Genomic DNA, 21913 nt, shown 5'->3' with positions numbered 1-21913 from the left:
GGGCTGTTGGACAAATAGGATGTGTGTGTGTGTGTGTGTGTGTGCAGGTGTGTTGCCACACTAACTGACTGGCAGAGATCTGTGGAGAGCCACATGACTGTGTAAACTGTTCTACCGCTTCTTGTCAATGAGATGTGACGACGGACAGATGTGTTTTTCTGCAGCATGACATTTCAGACATACTGCTGTGGAGTGTGAAATATTCCCAGGTGCTTTCAACATATTTCCTTTACCATTTCTGAATCTGTGTGTCTACTGTCTCTGTGTGTATTATAGTCCAACATACTGTATGAACACAAATATTTACCTTGGGTCCTGGAATTTATGCGGACGCCTCTTGACACTCACCATCCACCCAAATATTGTTGCAGACCAAGTACCCCCCTCATGGCAGCGGCATTCCCCATGGCAGTGGCCCCCCAGAAGGACAATGCACCCTGCCACACTGTATGAACTGTTCAGGAATGGTCAGAGGAATGTGACGAATACCTCAAGACGTCAACCTGGCTATCAAATTCCCCAGATCCCAATCTCATCAAGCATCCATGGGACATGGTGGTACCCCAGAGTCAAATCTGATCCACAGTTGGGCCTCCTTGGATCGGACTTGGCTCAGACCTGTCAAGGTATGTACACAGGACCTCTGGTTGTGTTCTGTGCCGTCTAATACCAAGGCGTAGCCGACGAATCCTTTGAGTCTTGCAGGGTGCAAGGTGGGGTACCGGCACTTCCCACGCATGCTTGCTCAAAATAGGATCTGGGATCGGCAGATTGGGATGCCAAATGAGCATGAATCTGAGGTTGGCTTTAACTTTCACTTTCGTCGACTGGCAATCCTGTGTTGCAAATCTTCAGCCAGAAAGGTCCCACTGAGATACAATATCTCTTCTGTCAGGGAGTCCTGGAGTCTCATTTATAACACAGTGCATAGAATCTATACAAATAAAGTACTTACGGACGATTTCTACAATCAGGCTCCATCTCCAAATGTTCGTGAGCATGGGTACAAGTTCCTCCCATCAAGTCTGTTTTTGTCGATCACAACTTTTGCATGCCAAGTGGCGTACGCCTCTTTCATGCCTCGTTTTGTGCTTGCACAATGTTCATAAATGAGACCACTGGTCAAGCTGGACATTTGTTGTGTTGTGAAACTGTTTCTAAAATACGTTTAAACATGTCAAGAGAGGGTAAAGTTTCCAAGGTCAGTATGCCTTGCAGCTCATCCAAACTAGGGGTGTGTGAAAGTTAAAGGCAGATTCACCCTCCTCTGTTCAGATAGTCGGGACCACAAGGAGATTTTTTTCTGGGGCTGCACGATTAATCAAAATATAATCGAAATCACAGTACGGCCAAGTGCAATATCCATGATGACCTGGTGTTATAGCTACTGCAGTAATATGTCAGTAAACTAGATGTGTACTGCAGTAGCGAACTGCTCAAGACAAAACACTCAACCTGTTTCAGTATCATTTCACATTTTTAGGCTCTATGCCAAGCCTTCTCCTGGGCGCCGTGTACTTTAAGACCAGTTTACACAGGCCAGGATATATTATAGCACGACAATGTCTCTGTGACAGAGCCCAGCTTCCATACTGTCGTCGTTTACGGCCTTCCTAACTTGGGCAGAGAGCTCCATCACTGACAGTCTGTGATGTGAAACAGCTGGGGTACATATCCTGAGGTGACCCTGGTAAGAAAACTGAACTTGTGAATTTTCTTGAAGTCCTTCAGGTGAGTTCGTCCTCTATCTATGACAGATAGGATGCATGAATCCTGTGTGGGATTCACAAACACACACACACACACACACACACACACACACACACACTTCTAACCCCCTCAGGGACTTATTTGCCGGCTTACTTGCACCATTGGAATCGCAGTATCCTCGTAGATTATCACCTGTTCATGGGTGGCTCTTGTCACGCAACCGTTTTTGTCTATTTGCATCCACAGCCCAGGGTTCTGACACTGCAGTGCATTTAAAAACAAAAGCCAAGGCATGACAAAACAAAGTGAAACAACTTGTAACAACATCTGCTCGCACGCTGGGCTGTTGTTTGTATAACAACATGGTACATCCTGGCAGGCGTTAAGCTAATAAACAGTGCACGCCAACTGAAGGAGCTTGAAAACAAGAGCCTGAGAAATTGATAGCGAACTTAAATGTGATCTCTGTTTCTTCACTGCAATGCCAGCTGTGAAAAACACACTGCGTAATAAAGGAGGTCGATTGTGTAACAGATTTCAACCAGATCAGGGACATTTTTAGGCAAACGTGGGCACACATACATTGAAAAGACTGTAAACTGGAGGGGAACTATAACGGTTGCTAGGGAACACCATAAGACCAGACAATCCAATTCTGTTTGAGAAGGAGGAGGAGGACGAGGAGAGACGGACAGCTCCTGCCACAACAAGCAAATAATAGTGCAGTGGTGTGAACTATATATACATATTTCCCACTCCTTCATGTACGCACAGCTTGGCAGACTTTACCTCGGCACTTTGGCCTTTTACGCTCAGAGAAACTGCCAACAGGATGAGCATCGCCGAGTGTTCATCTCACGTTCACCTCATTTGTCTGCACTCGTCAAAGAGTCCGTCTCCCCGCAGCTGGACAGGAGACTTCAGTAAGTTTGACAGTGGAATTTCTCAGCAACATCACACGTCTATATTTAAAGTTTTTGGATCATCAGAGGTGTGTGGTAAAGTCATAAATCTCACCTAAAAATTCAGTCTGTTTACTCGAGTCACTCCCTCCATGTTGTATGAAGTCATTCAGATAGTTTCAGCTTTACATGTTGAGATTTGCAAGTATTCATTTTAGAAGTATCGACCTTCTTTTTTACAAACTCTTACACAACAATACTTGGCTAGACGCGTGTTGGCGCTCCTGGATGCGCCGCCCCGCATCATTTTACGCCACTGTCCTATTTCCAGCCTTGCTGCCCCTGGAATTAAACGCATTTTCCCCCTGCTCATTTTCTGCTTGAACACACCAGCTCCTGTAGCAGCTCTTTTTCTCTGCTCCTTTGGCAGCTCGACTCCTCTCCTCACCATGGATGCATAAAGAGAACTCTGTAGCTGTTGCTGTGTCTTGTGTTTGACGAAGAATGGATGTGGAGGGACTCGTTAAGGTAAAAAAATATCCCGAGCTAAACGACCCACAGTTCCCTCATTATAGAGACAATGGCCAAAAAGATATTGCCTGGTGAGTCATGGGTCTGGAGAAAATCAGTGTATGTCTACACATGATTTTAAATTAATGCAGAGGTGGAGGAAATACAGATATTTCAGCAAAAGAAGTAATAACTTTGCATGGTCGTGTGTTGACTGGCTGCAGCACGACAGGTTTATACGACAACGATTTCAACCGAAAACAGTAAACTTAAGTTGCATTTTGGCTGATCGTCAACACGACAATGGCGTTTCGGGTGCCTGAAAATGCAGCGTTTTGAAAACGGGTTCGAGTGCAATTTTCTGGAAACAGCACTGTCTCTGTTGTCATGTAAACGTGCAATATGCAGTTCCTCTGAAAACGGAGACTTTTCCCACATGCGCATTACGCTTCCAGTCAGTAGGCATGCACGAGAAAGTCGACCATCACAACAATGGCGGACTCCCGAGCTCTGTTTGTGCTGCTCACCCTGTTGAATTTATCAACGCTTCTTCAGCAAAGTGTAGATTTACTGTGGCAACTCCACCTCGTCAACTGTCCAGACAAACGTTCGTGCAGTTGCCATTTTGTTTGTTTATACATCACCGCTCTGGCGCGTGTTGTTTCATTACAAAGATGCACCACCAATTACTGGCCTGGCATGTACAGTACAGGCCAAAAGTTTGGACACACCTTCTCATTCAATGCATTTTCTTTATTTTCATGACTATTTACATTGTAGATTCTCACTGAAGGCATCAAAACTATGAATGAACACATGTGGAGTTATGTACTTAACAAAAAAAGGTGAAATAACTGAAAACATGTTTTATATTCTAGTTTCTTCAAAATAGCCACCCTTTGCTCTGATTACTGCTTTGCACACTCTTGGCATTCTCTCCATGAGCTTCAAGAGGTAGTCACCTGAAATGGTTTCCAACAGTCTTGAAGGAGTTCCCAGAGGTGTTTAGCACTTGTTGGCCCCTTTGCCTTCACTCTGCGGTCCAGCTCACCCCAAACCATCTCGATTGGGTTCAGGTCCGGTGACTGTGGAGGCCAGGTCATCTGCCGCAGCACTCCATCACTCTCCTTCTTGGTCAAATAGCCCTTACACAGCCTGGAGGTGTGTTTGGGGTCATTGTCCTGTTGAAAAATAAATGATCGTCCAACTAAAGGCAAACCGGATGGGATGGCATGTCGCTGCAGGATGCTGTGGTAGCCATGCTGGTTCAGTGTGCCTTCAATTTTGAATAAATCCCCAACAGTGTCACCAGCAAAACACCCCCACACCATCACACCTCCTCCTCCATGCTTCACAGTGGGAACCAGGCATGTGGAATCCATCCGTTCACCTTTTCTGCATCTCACAAAGACACGGCGGTTGGAACCAAAGATCTCAAATTTGGACTCATCAGACCAAAGCACAGATTTCCACTGGTCTAATGTCCATTCCTTGTGTTTCTTGGCCCAAACAAATCTCTTCTGCTTGTTGCCTCTCCTTAGCAGTGGTTTCCTAGCAGCTATTTGACCATGAAGGCCTGATTTGCGCAGTCTCCTCTTAACAGTTGTTCTAGAGATGGGTCTGCTGCTAGAACTCTGTGTGGCATTCATCTGGTCTCTGATCTGAGCTGCTGTTAACTTGCGATTTCTGAGGCTGGTGACTCGGATGAACTTATCCTCAGAAGCAGGGGTGACTCTTGGTCTTCCTTTCCTGGGTCGGTCCTCATGTGTGCCAGTTTCGTTGTAGCGCTTGATGGTTTTTGCGACTCCACTTGGGGACACATTTAAAGTTTTTGCAATTTTCCGGACTGACTGACCTTCATTTCTTAAAGTAATGATGGCCACTCATTTTTCTTTAGTTAGCTGATTGGTTCTTGCCATAATATGAATTTTAACAGTTGTCCAATAGGGCTGTCGGCTGTGTATTAACCTGACTTCTGCACAACACAACTGATGGTCCCAACCCCATTGATAAAGCTAGAAATTCCACTAATTAACCCTGATAAGGCACACCTGTGAAGTGGAAAACCATTTCAGGTGACTACCTCTTGAAGCTCATGGAGAGAATGCCAAGAGTGTGCAAAGCAGTAATCAGAGCAAAGGGTGGCTATTTTGAAGAAACTAGAATATAAAACATGTTTTCAGTTATTTCACCTTTTTTTGTTAAGTACATAACTCCACATGTGTTCATTCATAGTTTTGATGCCTTCAGTGAGAATCTACAATGTAAATAGTCATGAAAATAAAGAAAACGCATTGAATAAGAAGGTGTGTCCAAACTTTTGGCCTGTACTGTATACTACAGCGTTTTGGTCATTTTTGCGGATCCGAGTGCACGGCAATTGTTATCAAAACGTTGTCATTTGAACACAGAACTTTTTTCAAAACGGAAATGAGAAACAATGGCACAGTATGCTAGGGGTGGCACAGTATGTTTTCAGCTTCAGGCACAGACAAGTAGTGCATCTGTGCTTGTTGTTAAACATGGCCCCCATTCAGTTTGATTCATTAAGAATTTTCTCAGTTTTTGGATTCTTCGGTCACCGTGGAGAATACAAAGTTTCCTTCACCAATTAAACGTAATGTGGGATGATTCACTTATGAACAAATATTAAGTTGGGGGGTGAAGTATTCCTTTTTAAGCACTGAGAAATACATTCTGTCATCCCTTTTTTCTCTGACACAGATGGTATTTTAAAACCTAAGTAAAACAGGAGGTGAGGTAAATATTGTGCTTTGTGATGTGAGTAAACCAACCTGTGTGCTCCAAGTCAAATTCAGAAAATGTATTTCCTTTCTCAGTCAGGACTTTGCCTACCAAGGCATCAGCAGCACCTGCTTTGCATCACCACACTGTTTGTTCCAAGTGCATCCATGCACCTAAACTGCAATGTATATCATTCCATTGCAGCCATTATACAAAGTCCTTAGTAAGAGTAAAGTAAGACTTCCATGCATCTATTTGTCTCTGAAACACATTTTCTGCCCCACCACCAGTTTTCAATGTGGATACTCTTGTCAGATTGCTCACCCCTGGCTGTTTACCCAATAAAAAGACCCTTCTAGAGCAAGGCAAAGTGCAGGCAACACTGCCATAAATCAGAAATGATGTTTGGGTGAAGCTCAAGCTGACACTGAAAAAAAAGGGCATGAATCTCTCAGTCAGTCCAGTTATAACTGTGACAGTTTGAAACCTGGAGTGAGGCATCAGTCAAGACATATCTCTCTATATCTTTCTGACGTGTCATTGTGGCAGAGGTTTGTAGGTATGCCTCCTCATGGCGCATTGTTCATGTTGATTGGAGTAACAACAGTGTGACTGGGAGGAATGACGCCGTGGAATTTGAGCGGATTCTTCAATGGGAGTGAAACAATAAAGCAGAAAATCAATGTGTGCGATTGGGGGAATAAAGGCAATTCATCATAGGAGGACACTTAGCATTCCTTTGTGGCAACTCTATTGTGTGGGCTCTTTGTGTGATGTGCGTGTGTGTGTCAGCAGAATATAATGACATATATTTCCAACCTGCTAATTTTATGAGCAGAAAAAAATTAAAATCTTACAGAGGTCAAAAAAGAAGATCAAGGTTTGAAAATCCAAGTTTTATTATTTCATGACATTTGTTTCTTTCATTCAACCAGATATAAGGAATGCAGGTATCACGGCAATTAGGATTCTCACAATGTAAAAAGGGTGTCGAATTTATAAAGTGTGCCACAACGACAGCAGGGCTGAGGAATTCAAGCTTGAGCAAGGTTAAAGGCATGAGCTTCATACTGAATAATGGGCCACAATGGAGAACATGCTTTGTGCCATGAGGAAAACGGTAATCGCACATCATCATCAGTATCGAAACAGTTTTCAGTGTCCGTATGTGTCATTACAGCACCGTGAAATTCATAATCAGCAGCACATCTTATGTCATATTCCTAAATCCTAGCAAGAGCACTCAAACAATTCATAATTACTTCAAATATTATTTACATTTTCTTGGCTAAGAATCATATTTTACAAAGTGCATGAGGTCTTTTGTCTGTACAGTGTTAGAAATAGGCAGTCAAGTTGTTAGTTTCACTGTGCAACCATGTATTAATTACATCTTAATGTCTTCAAGTCACTGAAAATGCAAATGGACATCAGTCTTTTTAACAAAATAAAATACAGTTATATTAATATTAATTATTCATAATATGGTAATGGGTCAGTGCCATATTACTGCCTTTGTGCATTTCAAAACCAAAACCAGAATGTCACTTAAAGACGTCGTAAAATTCATACATTTATGAACTATGAACATTTCCTTGTATATTATTCTGTCGCCATGGAGAGTTGGGCCAGTGTAAACATTTTCAAACCGTTTTGAAATTAAGCCAAACACCAGACCGGTATACCGAATTTTTCCACAAGGTGTCGCAGTTGACGCGGTAGCCGCTCCAGAGCGGAACATGACGACACCATGTCCCAACAGCAAACAAGCGTCCGACTATTGTGTGACATCAGAGCTCTCTGTCCACGCTGAATCTATTAAATATGCAGTTCTGTTACGTCATGTAAACAAACACTGAGATCTAACCACTTAAAAGACAGGTGAGTAATTGCTATATTTCTACGTATATGTACTTTTTACACACAAACACGTTTTTTGTTTGTGATTTTTACTAGCTCCTCCCCTTCTTCAACATCCTCCTGAATATTACTATCTGACCTGTTTAAAGTAGCTATCTGAGGTATGAAATGATTCTGTGCGCCCTATTCCTTTGTCCTGTTGCGGCTGTGTCTCACCGCCACATTTCCTTCACTGATTCTTGGTCAAACGTCTCTAAAGGCTCTGACGGATGCGAGAAACACAGAAAATCGATCCTGTTCCGAAAATTTAATGACAGATGAGGGTGTCGGACTCAGTGCGCAAACTTCATTTACACAACGTATTTATTTTTAGATGTGCAACAATTTTAGACGGAAAAAAAAAAAAAACAGACTGTGTGCAAAAGCCTCAAATCTGCCATGTCTCCTCTTGTCACCCCAAAAAAGACACGAACTTTCTGGTAAACAAAGACAACATGAGCCACTCGCCCTCCTCCACCTCCCATCTCTGCTAAAATTTGATCTCCTCCATGTGCAGGGCCTGTCAGACACTAGCGGCTCCCTTACTCTGTTTATAAACAAACATATTATTATGTTAATAACGTCATACTGCGTATTACCGAAGCAACACAAGCTGGATTTAGCGTCGTGATGCCGTCAGCACAGGTTGCTGATGTAGGCTATTTTTTTAATTTGCCAGTATGTGTCATAATGACAAATACCAGATCAGTGTTTTTGCCCGCTGTCTCGTACTGTCTGTAGTAATTTAAAAATAAAACCGGTTTAAGCTTGTACACTGGACTGGACTGGCAAAACCAGACATGAACCCAACTCCGTCTCTATCATAGACACAATAAATTACATTACATTTCTAATTTCACGCTCTTATTTACAGTTCAGTATTGTCTTCTATAACGAATAATTATAGCTCTAAATTTCTCAAACAGTCCTTTTAGTGTTGAGTAGATGATGATAAAAACTTGGGCAAATAATTTGGTGTTTTGTTCCACCGAGGTTCTTAGAAAATGTGTCCAGCTCGCCCCACTAATCTATCAGGTCTTGGGGGTTTTCTTACCTTAAAAACTCACTTGTGGTCACACTGTTCGGTGAGCCAATAACTACAGCTTGGAGGCAAAGGGGAGACCCTCGTACATGTCGGCCTTGAGCTTGGCCCACTCGGCCAGTCTCTGGATGGTGCTTTTCTCCTGAGCGAGCACGCTGGCCGCCTTCCTCAGCTTGGCCTCGTTGCGCTCCAAGTAGCGCTCCCCCTCTGCCTGCAGGAAGTTCAGCCTCTCCACGCGGCTCTCATTCAGCGGGATGTCCTCGCTCATGTAGGGGTTAAAGCGGAAGTAGGTGTCGGGGGGCAGCAGAGCGTCCAGCATGGTGTGCACCTCTGAAATAAGAACAGAGGGGGACGCCTTTAGCTATCGAAGCCAAACATTAGTTGGTTTATATTTCAAGAGGCTACACTGGAGCAGGAAAAAAGAAATCGCAGTGCGTCACACCGCCTGTGACCGAACTCCTCTTATCTGTGGTTTATGAATAAACGTGTGTGGGATGCAAAATACATTTTGTGCGGTCTTACCCTCGGTATCTGTGGCGCTGCTGATGACGTGGGTGAGCTTGGTCTTGAGGCTCGTGAAGGCTGTGCTGTTCTTGCCCACCGTCTCGAATCGTCCGGTGCCCAGAGACAACACACACTGCAGTGGCGTGTTAGGCCACAGACATTTACACTCATGGATGGCCAAGGCTGTGGGGTTATTGATCAGGAGTCCTCCATCCTAAAGATGAGAAGGAAAATGATGCTTAGTAAGCAAGGTTAATGCACACATAGGACACTTTGTATGTAGACTGTGCCTCTGCTTTTAATATATCTGCTGCGACAGCCTGTAGGGACAAATGAGGTGAAGTGAACAAGCTGTCCCAGAGCGCTACAGCTTTGAGCCGGAGGAAAAGAAGCTCCCTGGCCAGAGATGTGCTGCTCTGGCAAACAGCCCTGCTCATTCAGAAGTAAACAAGTAGGAAAAACTTTCTTCTTAGCAGCTAAAATATGTCTCGTTTTTCCATAAATTGCTCTGAAATTAAGCTAAATAAAGGATCTAACTGCAGCATTACTCTGAATTCTGCTTTGTTGATACAGCATATTGTATTTAAGTATTCTAATCCTGACCGGCTTAATTTAGATCACAAATTATGTGTTTTTTGTCTCCTTGATAATGTTACTGGATGAGTTGAAAGAGTTGCTGATCTCAATGTTGCCAACAATGACAGAAAGAGGACAATCAAGCTGAATGGATGCCGCCACCGATTTAGTGCTGAACGCTCTTTCTCAGTCTTTCCCCGAGTCCATTTTTGGACCATATCCCACCACTGAAGGGCTTTTGGATTGGATTAATGGAGCTGGAGAGTGTGGCACACAAGAGGTCCGAACGTCCCCGGCAGAGCAGGGTGAAAGGTCATTTCCACGCCTCTACAGGGGTGGGCAGTAGAAAAGTATCCAAAAAAAAAAAGAAGCTTAAATCCTCTCCTTCATCTGGGATAAAGCAAACAACAACAACCCAAATAAGAAACATGAGAGATATCTACTGATACATAACCAGCTTTTATGGATTCAACTTTTGCTTTTCAACTAAACTAGGCTTAATACTTTGCTCTAGGACACTTATTTTTAATGGTCCGTCTATGGTGACTCGTCCACTGTGCTGCCCATGTATCATTATGGGACCTTACTGCCTAAAACATGCAATTCTTAGCCTATCAATGAAGCTGTTTGCCCTCAGGTGTGAGCTATTGAAACAGTGGAGCACAGTTCGCACTCATGAGACAGCAGGTTAATTACACAGCTGCTCCTCAGCTCTGACCCTCAACCTCTCACCCTGGGGTGTCACCTTACTGGATGACATTCAGCCCGTATCCAGTTGGACTTACATAAAGTGTGCATGTCTGTTAAGGGAAGACCTGACAGCCTCCGACAGAGATGTCCTTGCGGAGTGGACACGGTTAAATTTTAACTTCAGTCTCCATGAGAGTCTCCTGTCTGTTTGTGTGTGTAGATATGTATTTCTGAAGCTCTGCAATGGCAGAATTCTCCTGAGAAATACCGCTGCTGGCGCTGAAAACTAGAGTAGGAGTGAGACTGGTGGGTGGCAATGGTTGCTCAAAAACTGTCGATGAAACACTGCGCAGCTCCAAGAGGAATGTGGAGAACAACACAGACACAACTCATTCACTCGCCGTCTTTCCGTCCCTGCTGTCATCCCATCCCGGTCCATGGGAAACGGCTCATGACAGATTCTCTCGGCAGATGTGTGAGCGGGAACGGGAAAGTCGTATCCAAACCATATGTATGAATCAACATCACATTATTAAATGCAGTTGAGATCCTCAGCTGATCAAACGTGAACACAAGCTCTCCAGATTACATTTGATTTTACATGTGTTACTTTGCTAAATTAGTAGCTTGGGCCATTTGTTTTTATTCTAAATGCCTAGAAGAATCCAGGCTTACGTCAGTAAACATGCAAAGTGGGACTGGAGATAAGAATCTGTTATTGACTGAAACATTTTAAAGGGCTGTCTACAGGGACAGGGAGAGAAATACTTGTCAGAAGCAGGGACAAGGCTAATTTTGCCTAAGTAGGTTATCAAAATGAAGCTAAGCCTTGAACATAATTGCTGCCCATAAAGACCATCTAAAGATATCTGGCCTAATAATCAAACTTGTGATATGGGTCCCAAGTATTATAAAAGTATAGTGGCAGAAAATAATGAACATTAATGCGACACAAACTGTAACCGTTTATCAGATGCCTTACCAGCCTGTTTTTAATAAGTGACCTCCTACTTAAACCTAATCTGCTGTTCTTGAACCTTGAAAAGGGAAACAGAGCTAGAGCTCCATTACCTAATGCACTGTGTCATTAGTCAGTGTGAGAAAGCAAAGTAGTGATGGACTCATTATGCAGGAAACCACTAAAATGGCATTTTATCACAACAGTGCAGTTATCAGACTCAAAGATCAGCTAACAGTGATGCTGATGTTTTTAACATTGATCCAAACACTATCAGACCATTAATGCAGCTGCAGAGTGTGTTACTTAGACATTTGGAAGCAGCAAACTGTACATTAGCCACCTGAAACTAAGTGTTATACCTTGCATAGAGTCCCCATCTTGTGCTGCTATTGGCTGAGCGCTACACACCACCATCCACAGAGACACCCAGAAATCTGCTTGTTGGTCATATGTTATAATTGAGAGGGATTACTTTTGTATGAGACTACATTTGGGGGGGGGGTCCTGCACTGTATGTCTTTAAGGGGTACTTACTTTTATTATATGCTTTGTTTTTTGAAACATGCTTTCAGACAGTGTTGGTCCGACACACAGCAGCCCTGTTAGAAATTCTCTTTGAATGGGAATCAGATCAGAAGCTTTCCTTTTTTCTGCTGGACAGCAGGCTAGTCACAAGGGGATGAGGCCCCTTTGATGTTTAGGGGGCACATGCCAGGTCCAAGGACTCTCTCTGTACCTCCATCTCACTCTGTTCACTTTCTCTCTTTCTCAGACTTGACAACCAGAGGAGAGGATGAACCAATTCAGGGACTGCCTTCAAGGTTATGGGTTTGGAGGAGTGAAACAAATCTACACATATACCTTTATGTGTACACGCACACACACAGAGTGCAGTAATGCCCAGTGCTTCTGTCCTTGGCACAGGGTGATGCAGTGCCATAGCATTAAGTGTATTGATTGGTAACATTTCAAGGAAATGACACCCTCATACTAAATAAGGGCTCTCAGAGAAATGCGACTCCTTAGATCACTGCGGCAGTCTGCTGTTAATGCTCATGCATGCTTAAAAAGAAAATCATCTTCAAGGACAATGTCAAAACATCACTGATCATGCTGCTGCATTTTCTGCAACACCTAACGCTATCATCTATTCCTTTTTCAAACCTCAATAGACTCTCAGTGCAGTGGTGTACCTGATGGAGGTCTTTACCCAGGACGTATTCCTGGAAGTAACCCGGGGCGGCAGATGAGGCCCTGATAGCCTGCCACATTTTGTGATTGCAGTCTCCAAGGTAGTGGGATCTCACTCCTGGCATGAGTCTGTAGTTCCTGAACGCATAGGCCTTCAAAGGTAAGCCCCTGTTCACAATGGTGCTCACTGCTGACACCTGGAGGACACACGAAGGGCATGTTTAGAGAGGAACATCTTTATTTTTACAACAAGCTGGTGTTTCTTAAAGTGCTTTACTGTACAACGGACAAAATAAAATGTATTTGTGTCTTTTTGTAGGCTGCATAGAAACAGGAATCCATGCACAAATTAAAACTATGTAGACAAAGACATGAGACTTACCTTAGGGCAATTTGGGTCCCTGGCACTCTCAATCATTCGCCCCTCACCCATCCGTTCCCTAAAAGAAAATACAAAAACACATTACAAAAACAGCTAACTACACATACTATATGTATACTACCCCAGTGTCTTTAAAATCAAGAATGGAAAAAGAAGCTGCAGAAGAGTCCTGCGCACTAACTTGAGGATGTTTTCCCATATTTCGCTGTCGTAGAAACCGTGGCTCCAGCCCATTTTGACCGTTCCAACGATGACATTCTGTTTGAAGACATCTGAGCCCAGCTTCCTGTACATCTCCTCGCACTCCTCTAAGGGGATCTGGAAAATCCCCAGCATGAAGGCCAAAATGGCACCTGAAACAGAGAGGAACAAGTGTGATTTGCCAGTGAGCAAGGGAGTATTGGAAGTTGACATAAATCTCAGTGTTAGAGAAGAGCGACGATGACAACATACCTGTGCTGACTCCACAGATGTAGTCGAACAGCTGGTGGATTCGTTTGCCGGTCAGGTTCTGCAGCTTATGGAGAGTCTGCAGGGCCAGCAGTCCTCTGTAACCAAGGCGCAAGGTTTACAGACTGACAGCCATTATATGACGATTATAAACATATAAAGGTGGTCATAAACAGTTGGCCTGCAATGATAGCTAACCTGTGACCTTGTTTTCTCTGGATTTTCTAGGTTGGCTGAATAATTATGATCATGCCACGGGTACTTTAATTTTTACCTTGTTCCACCTCCGTCTATGGCCAGGACCCGGATCCCTCTGCCTTTGACTGGTTCGGCGTAGCCAACCAGGGCCAGTGCCTCTCTCACAGCAGCCTGTAGAGGGAGGTCTCTGGCCTGGCGCAATCGCAGCAGGCAGGGCAGCACGTGCTCCTAAAGGTCACAGTTACACATACTGAATGGTAAAAATTTACCACTTATTTCCAACATTAAACTGAGCAGTGATACATACTGACCTTGACAGCTACACCTCGCGTCTCTGGGAACTCTAGAAGGTGAAAGCTGAGCTCCTCTACTCGACTAGTGAGGAGCTTGACGTCACTCACTTTGTGCAGGCCTTTCACCAGGGCTCTGGTCCTGTTGTCTACACTCACCCTGGCTATTATCTGCATGACAAATATACAATATGTACAAAACATTAAGGACAATCGGATAAATATATCGCCTCCATTGCCTTAAGGGAAAGGCAATCTGGACCCTGTTTCCCATGTTTTTGTGTCCAAATTACAAATGGGAACAACAATTTTTAAAGTGTGAAGCGGCAAAACCAGCTTCAAAGTAAACACTTGCCATTGTGCAGTGACAGTTTAAGTCCACTACAAGTGCTTGTTTTTGCCACTGACAGGCTCAGATTGTTACTTTCTGTGTCTGATAGCATTACGAAAACGATCCCACAGAGATATTAAATATTTTTCTTCACTTTTCACTTGATCCGGTCTGTTTGTTTGTGTGTAACCAAGTCTCGCTCAAAGAGAAGTCTCACTCTGAATTCTCGCAGACTTTAATTCTAGGGGTTTTACATATTGTTGTCAGACACTTGTGGTAACAATCTTAGCGATCTTGGCAAAAACAAACACTTTTACCAGACATAACTTGTTTGTTGACATTGTAACCTGTTTTGCTGCTCCGGGCTTCAACCCTTTCTGTCAATACTGCACCACTTTCAAAAACTGTTGCTCCCATCAGTCACTTAGGCACAAAAACACAGGAAAATAACAGGGTGTCGGATAAAAAATACAACAGTTTGTCTTTTAAGTTCTTCTGAAACTTTTTTACTGAACACCGTACCTTCTCTCTTTGCTGTTGCTTCACTTTATCTGCTTTCTCCTCCTCGCTATCAGTTTTCTCTCCCGCCTTGTCCGCGGTGAGCTCTCCCTCGGCAACTGCTGCAGACTTGTCTTTTTCAGCGGCGACGCTTTTGGAATCACCTCTGAATTTGGGGACCAGGGGTGCGATGTAGCTGCCCACAAATGCCTGGACGCTGGGCCGAGGGTAGGAAAGATAGTGGGTGAAGCCTTTTTTAGGGGAGCTAGCAGGCACAGGGGTGGACTGAGCTGCAGGGGTGTCAGATGAGGGCGTCGCTGCTGGAGGACTGAGCTTTTCTGATGGAGATGGGCAGGGAGGGGGAGTAGAGGTAGTGGTTGTGTCAGTGCTCTTTGCCTCTGCCACTGGAGACAAAACTGGAATGTGGTCCGTAGTTGTCCGAGTGACGGCGCTGAGAGTGGGCTCAGAAACAGGATCATCCCCTTTTCCGTGCTGCTGCTGCTTGTTGTCTCCCTCTCCATCTTGCATGCTGGTACCAAAATAACAATTGATGTGCTCAGCCAGAGTTTTGTAGGTCTCATCCATGTTGGTGGACAGAGTTACTGGTTGAAACAGCTGCATACTTTGTTTTGCGACAGTTGAGGAAGAGCTTGACGTAGATACACTCGCTGCCGAAGCTAAACTGGGTGTGGATTTCTTTGTGGCAACGTATGGATGTTCTGTAACTTGCTGCCGCTGCTTATCTGACTCATCCTCCGCTGTGTTCCTCTCGCCCTCTTCTTCTTCGTTCATGATGGCTTCAGGCGGCGAGGCTGCAGCTGTGCTGTTAGAGGTTAAGATCTCAGCTTTGACGAGAACTTTCTCTGCATGGGCGCTGTCAACTGTGGCACCTCCAGGCTTGAAGCGGGAGAACTTGGAGATGAGGTCTGTGCTGCCTACTGCCTTGGTGACACTGTCGAGTGTGGTCCTGATTCGCGACATGCGTTTGCTGGCTCACTCGGTACAGGGAAGAACTTGAAGTCCAACAGGCAACTGAATAATACTTGATGTATGTGTAAACAGATGCAGCATCCTGGCAGACTACCTGCCATCAGCAGATTTTAGTAGAAATTTCATTTTAGATGAAAAATAGCAATTTTCTGCTTGTTCCGATGTTGCCTGGAAAAACAAAACAAAACAAAGATTTAAGAAAAAGTATTATTATTAATTGCAAAAGTTTTTTACTAACGTTTCTTTAAAGAACAAGTTTTAAAAAAGTATCCTGACCTACTGCTGCACAGTGTGGTTCACCAGCTGCACCGCAGAGGACAGGAAGGACCTACAGCGGGTGGTGAGGACCGCAGAAAAGATCATCGGGACCACACTGCCCCCCCCTCAAAGACACTTACACTGGCTGACTTCTCAGGAAGGCCAGAAACATCGGCACAGACCCCACTCACCCCGGACATTCCCTATTCTCCCCCTCCCCTCTGGAAAGAGATACCACTCTCTTAAAGCCAGAACAGCCAGACTCACTAACAGCTTCTTCCCCCAGGCCGTCAAAGCCATCACCCCACCCACCCCACCCAAAGACTGACACTGTGGAACCACACTAAAATACTGAGTGCAATACCTCCAGAATGCTGTTTCATTCTGTATATATGTTATTTATATTGTTCACATTGTTTCTTTTGTATATATCCTGCTTATATTGTTATAATGTTATTTTTATACTGCTACAGTGTTGTTTTTATTTTTACTTTTTTTTTTGTACTACTGCCAAATAGGAGCTGCTAAACAGATTTTCACAGTGATACTGCCTGACAATGTTAACGGTGACAATAAAGTATTCTTATTCAAAGGTGGGCCAACAGAGGGTTCCATTTGCCACCACACCCACCCTGGTAGCCATGGAAACCATTATACCAACAACTCAGCTAACAACTCAGCGAAACCAGTTTCCAGACGTCCTGTTCATTGTAACAAAGACAAGATGGAAGAGGAAAATGCATTAAGTCTGAATATCACGACAGAGTCGGCTCGACTTGTGGATTCGTTGCTGGAGAGACGCCACGGCACTGTAACGACGGAGCAGCAGGAGGAAGACTCCTCTGACAGTGAGATGAAGAATATTAACTGGGTTGCTTGCAAAGACTTCACAGTCGAAGTGGGGGAAAGGCAGATTGGAGAGTACATCCAAACCTGGGAGCTGCAGCCCTGCTGGCTCTACAGTCTGGACTTCCTCTGCTCCACCGAGAAGGACTATCATACCATCTACCACTACCGGGCCCGCTTCAGTATCCCGACCTCCCGGAGGCCCATTCAGGGGACAGCCAGCGTCTATTTCGTGGTGGACATATCTAAAATCAAACCGCAGACTCTGCCAGTGGAGGTGCGCTTTATAGTGGAGTCAAACAGGCTGGTGCACACACCCGGGAGGAGCAGGTTCGGGGAGAAGTGGCTGGTGGACGTTATCGAGAGCAAGACTTTGCTCCGACGAGCGCTGGACCTTTGAACCGATTTCTGGAAGCTTCTAAAAGACTCCCAAAAGTTATACCTAACTTGCTAAGTGTTAACATTAAACCCCACAGAGTGAATTGGAGTGTCTCCTTGTCCTATTAAGTGTCAACCCACGTCGAAATAAAATAAAGTAACCCTAGCTAGCTTAAAAATTCGTATAACAGTAAACGCTGGTTGATTGTAGCTAGCTAATTACCGTTACCGTTACATCTAAAGTGACCGTTTTGAGGGACCTCATAATAAATTCAACTCGTCCTCAAGACAGCGAAGCCACTTGTTTTAGATAATATGCTTAACCCTTAAAAAATAGACACCTCAGGACCATTAAAAGCTAGCTTGTTAGGCTAACAGCTGGCACTATGTGTTACACTGAGAAATGTTAGCTTCTATTAGCCTAACGCAAGCTAACTAATAGAGAATATTTTGTCGCTTTGTCGAATTTAACGCAATGTCACAAAATATACTAACTTATTCTTACCATACACAACGAAGACGGTCCAATACAAAAGATATTTCATTCAATGACGAGCTGCTGGTGCATTACATGTATGGGGAGCTAGTTAGAAAAAATAAACAGGAAGAAGGCAGGAAGTGACGTCAGGGAAGTAGAGCTTCGGGCTATGTAAGGGGCACTGCTTCATTTACGCCACTTGGTGTCGACAAAGCACCTTTAGAATAAAAACAAATGTTCACTTGGTCAGTAAATGTATCAAAATAAAACACTAAGTATTTGTATGAAAAAGTGTATTTAATTGAAACTAAAGTAATTTGTAATTTTATTATACAAAAATACCTTCTAATTACACTGATATTATCACATTTTAGGTATTTAGTAGCCCCAATATGGGTCTTAACCTACTACACTGAAAAGATGAGCTTTGCTAATTTCCTACAAAATAGATATTCTAAGCGGCCAATGGGATATCTCGGAGATGGGAGGCTGCAAATTCAGGGGTATGTGCTCCGCTGTAAACCCCAATCCATCCATGACACAAAATTTGAACGTAAAGTCTATACAAATGCCCAGGATTGTCAAAATGACAAAAAACTTCATGTTCACTTGACACAGAAACTCATCCCTAGTAAGCTTGACATAATTTTCTATGTTAAGTCAACAATTTTTGAGTTTTGAGATAATGTGACTAAAATTTACAAAGCCAGTTTCACCTTATTCATTTATAGCCAGTAAACAACACTATCATTATGCACTTAACATATTGTGGCGTGCTGGGGCTAAATGGATGGAGTATCCCAACATTCCGTGAGACAATATGTTTAAGGCCATGAGCTGAAGAAAACTGTATTCAAATGTGTTCAAAGTCACTCACGTTACCCATTACGCAGTCTTTATGTTCATGTGCATCTAAGAAAATTAGAATATCATGGGAAAGTTCATTTTTTTCCCCATTAATTTGAATCAGAAATTGAAATGTTAATATATTCTAAATTTATTACACATAAAATGAAATATGTCAAGCCTTTTTTGTTTTAATTTTGATGATTATGGCTGACAGCGCTTGAAAATTAAAAATCCAGTGTCTGTGTAATATTAAAATATTACACACGACCAATCAAAAAAGGATTTATTATGTTCATTTATGCACTTAGGGGTTCCTACTGCACGAATTACTGCATCAGTGTGGTGTGACATGAAGGCCATCAGCCTGTGGCGCTGCTTAGGTGTTATGGAAGCCCAGGTTGCTTTGATAGCCGCCTTCAGCTCATCTGTACTGTTGGGTATGGTGTCTCTCACCTTCCTCTTGACAATACGCCATAGATTCTCTGTGAGGTTCAGGTCAGACGAGATGGCTGGCCAATCAAACATAGTAACACCATTGTCAGCAAACCAGTTACAAGTAGTTTTGGCGCTAGTGGCAGGTTCCGTCAGCAGTTGACTTTGGACTTGATAAAACATAGTGGACCAACACTAGCAGATGACATGGCACCCCAAATCATCACTGGATTTCAAGCAATTTGGATTCTGTGCCTCTCCGCTCTTGCACCAGTCTCTGGGATCTTGATTTCTAAATAAAATGCAGAATTTACTTTCATCTGAAAAGAGGACTTTGGACCAACCGGACCACTGCGAACAGCCAGCCCTTTCAGCAATGGCCTTCAGTGGGTTACCCTCTTTGGGTGGGTTAACTGTAACCCAGTAACTGTAATGGGTTACAGTTAATGCTGTGGTAAACTGTGGACTGTGTAGGCATCAGAGTGATACATTAAATTGTGCTGAGTTGAAATAAAGAACACTTCCTGGCTTAAAATCCATCTCTTCACTTGATTTTTATGCTTGAGAAACCTAAGCTCGCTCCATTATTTTTGTGGTTAAATGAAAAAAAAAATGTTGTAAAATGTGTACTCAGTGTTATTACGTTCATATGACAGAATTTAATGCTCAAACAACAACAAAAAAGTTGTTAAACTGATGTAAAAAATTCACATTAATCTTGTGTCAGGTGTACTCAAAATTTTTATGTTACTGTATTGTACTAAATTAAAAGTTTTGAGTACAAGCTGTTTCCAAAAAAAAAAGTTTTAATACAAATAATACATTAAATTGAAATACTATATATGAGAGATAATGAAATCTATATTCAGTTAAGTCCTTTCAATATCTAATGCAGCGCACCTTCAACTGGGTCTGTCGAATAACATGTACACACATACACATACACACATCACAGTCACACACAGTCACACAGTCACTCCCTATAATTACTTTGAAGTCAGCGGGTGACATTGTTCTCAACAATTCACATGCTGGGCATCACTTAGCTTTTGTGGGCCACAAAAGCACAGGCACAGGCAAATGGCTGCCCTGGTGGGATAAAGGTTAATACATGCCCGGGTGCCTTTTCTAAACAATCTTGTTCACATAATGAGGAATGAAACACTTGTCCATGTCGAGCAATCACTTGTAAATCTCTTCTTCTAGGCACAGTGGCGGCTTGTAGCTCTTGTCAGTATCACAGGCAATCATTGCCAATGGTATGGAGTAAAAAGGGAAATGTGTATACTCAGATCACTGAGACCAGCTCTCCAAAACCAGTGCAACAAATGATTGATGCTGTATGATGTATCTATTGCATCATACAGGCACAGCATAATGGAATGAACAAATAGAAAGTCAGAATAGCACCATGTCTTACAATTGCATCTGCTTTGGAAGCAGTACCTGCGGCTCTTATGGGTACAATGCAACCTCTTGTTCAGAACAAACAGCTTTTGTTGGCTTGCCATAGGCAGCAGATGGCAAAGGGTATGATAGAGACTGGATAAATGACACTGAAGCGCTGTCGTCTTTTTTCTGCTTCATGCCCACGCCACCTTTTACTGTGCATACATGAACACCCTGTCATGACCTAGAAAGTATGTATAACATTACATTTGTCATGGGTGAAGTCATTGTGAAGACATTATAGTCTCTCCTTTTGTTATCACTGCTGTAAGTCCTTCTTATCTACTGCCTACACATTGTGTGGCAGCTCGCTCCATTATGCTACGCTGGAATGCACAATTTCAAAAACTAAAGGGGAAAGGACTAAAGATGCACTGTGACAGAAAGGTAACATTTTCCATAGGGTGTATGTTTTGGTGCTTTAAAGGAACTTTACACTGATTTTATGCTAAAAGTCTAAAAAAGTTTACTCATCTTGGAGAGTATTGCTCAGCCTCAAAGCCTTTACGTTTCTTTACGTTTCAACAGTGCTGTGATCAACGTGTGGTTATGTTTAGGGCACAAAGAGGGCACAAATGCCGCTGGAAACGAAGTTACAGGTTGCTTAAAAACAACCAGGTGTGAGGAAAAAAGGGCAAATGGAAACGCAGTGACAGGTCACTAAAAACACACACAAACACTGCTGTAAACATAGCAACAGGTTCTCAAAAACACCCTTGTGTGGGGGCAAACACCACTGGAAACTCAGCAATGACTTGCTATAAAAACAAACAAGTTCTTGGGCACAAACATCACTGAAAATGCAGTGACAGGTTGCCAAAAACACCTATGTGTGGGGAAAAAAATGCAACTGGAAATGCAGTAACAGGTCACTAAAAGCACACACAAACACTGCTTGAAATGTAGCAACAGTTTCTTAAAAATTCTCTGGTGTGGAGGCACAAGTAGCAACGCAGCAACAACTTACTAATGTTGTGCACAAACATTGTGACGGGTCTCTAGAAAACACCCAGGTGTAGGGGCACAAATGCCACTGGAAATGTAGTAACAGGTCACTATAAAGCACGCACCCAAATACGACTGTAAATGTGGTGACAGGGTGTTAAAAAACACCCATGTGGGGGCACAAACGCCGCTGGAAATGCAGCAATGACTTGCTTAAAAAAAAACGCTCTGGGGCACAAACAAAGCCTTGAAGTGCAGTGGCTTGTCACAAAAACAAACTCACGTGTGGAGCACATATGCCACTGGAAATGCAGTGACAGGTTGGCAAAAACACCCAGGTGTGGGGAAAAAAAGGCAACATAAACGCCACCAGAAACGCAGCAACTTCTTGGGCACAAACATCACTGGA

The 21913-nt window shown here is 43.3% G+C and overlaps 2 protein-coding genes across 2 annotated transcripts; one reads left to right on the top strand and one right to left on the bottom strand.

Moving 5' to 3' along the window:
• Positions 1-8723: 8723 nt before the first annotated feature.
• Positions 8724-17958, bottom strand: pnpla8 (patatin-like phospholipase domain containing 8). Its single transcript, XM_033615034.2, has 10 exons — positions 17857-17958; positions 14904-16037; positions 14072-14221; positions 13837-13988; positions 13566-13660; positions 13294-13465; positions 13113-13170; positions 12733-12927; positions 9331-9526; positions 8724-9138 (listed from the first exon to the last, which is right to left on the bottom strand). The coding sequence occupies exons 2-10, from the start codon at positions 15858-15860 to the stop codon at positions 8864-8866; spliced, it is 2250 nt and encodes a 749-aa protein (XP_033470925.1). The 5' UTR covers positions 15861-16037; positions 17857-17958; the 3' UTR covers positions 8724-8863.
• akap14 (A-kinase anchoring protein 14) lies at positions 16598-17455 on the top strand. The gene has a single exon (XM_033615036.2). It carries the CDS (start codon positions 16852-16854, stop codon positions 17371-17373), a length of 522 nt encoding a protein of 173 aa, XP_033470927.1. The 5' UTR covers positions 16598-16851; the 3' UTR covers positions 17374-17455.
• Positions 17959-21913: the final 3955 nt, after the last annotated feature.

The sequence above is a fragment of the Epinephelus lanceolatus genome, chromosome 23, assembly GCF_041903045.1.
Source record: "Epinephelus lanceolatus isolate andai-2023 chromosome 23, ASM4190304v1, whole genome shotgun sequence".
NCBI lineage: Eukaryota > Metazoa > Chordata > Actinopteri > Perciformes > Serranidae > Epinephelus > Epinephelus lanceolatus.
Note: the sequence above shows the minus strand (reverse complement) of the source record. Positions and strands in the feature narration are given on the sequence as shown.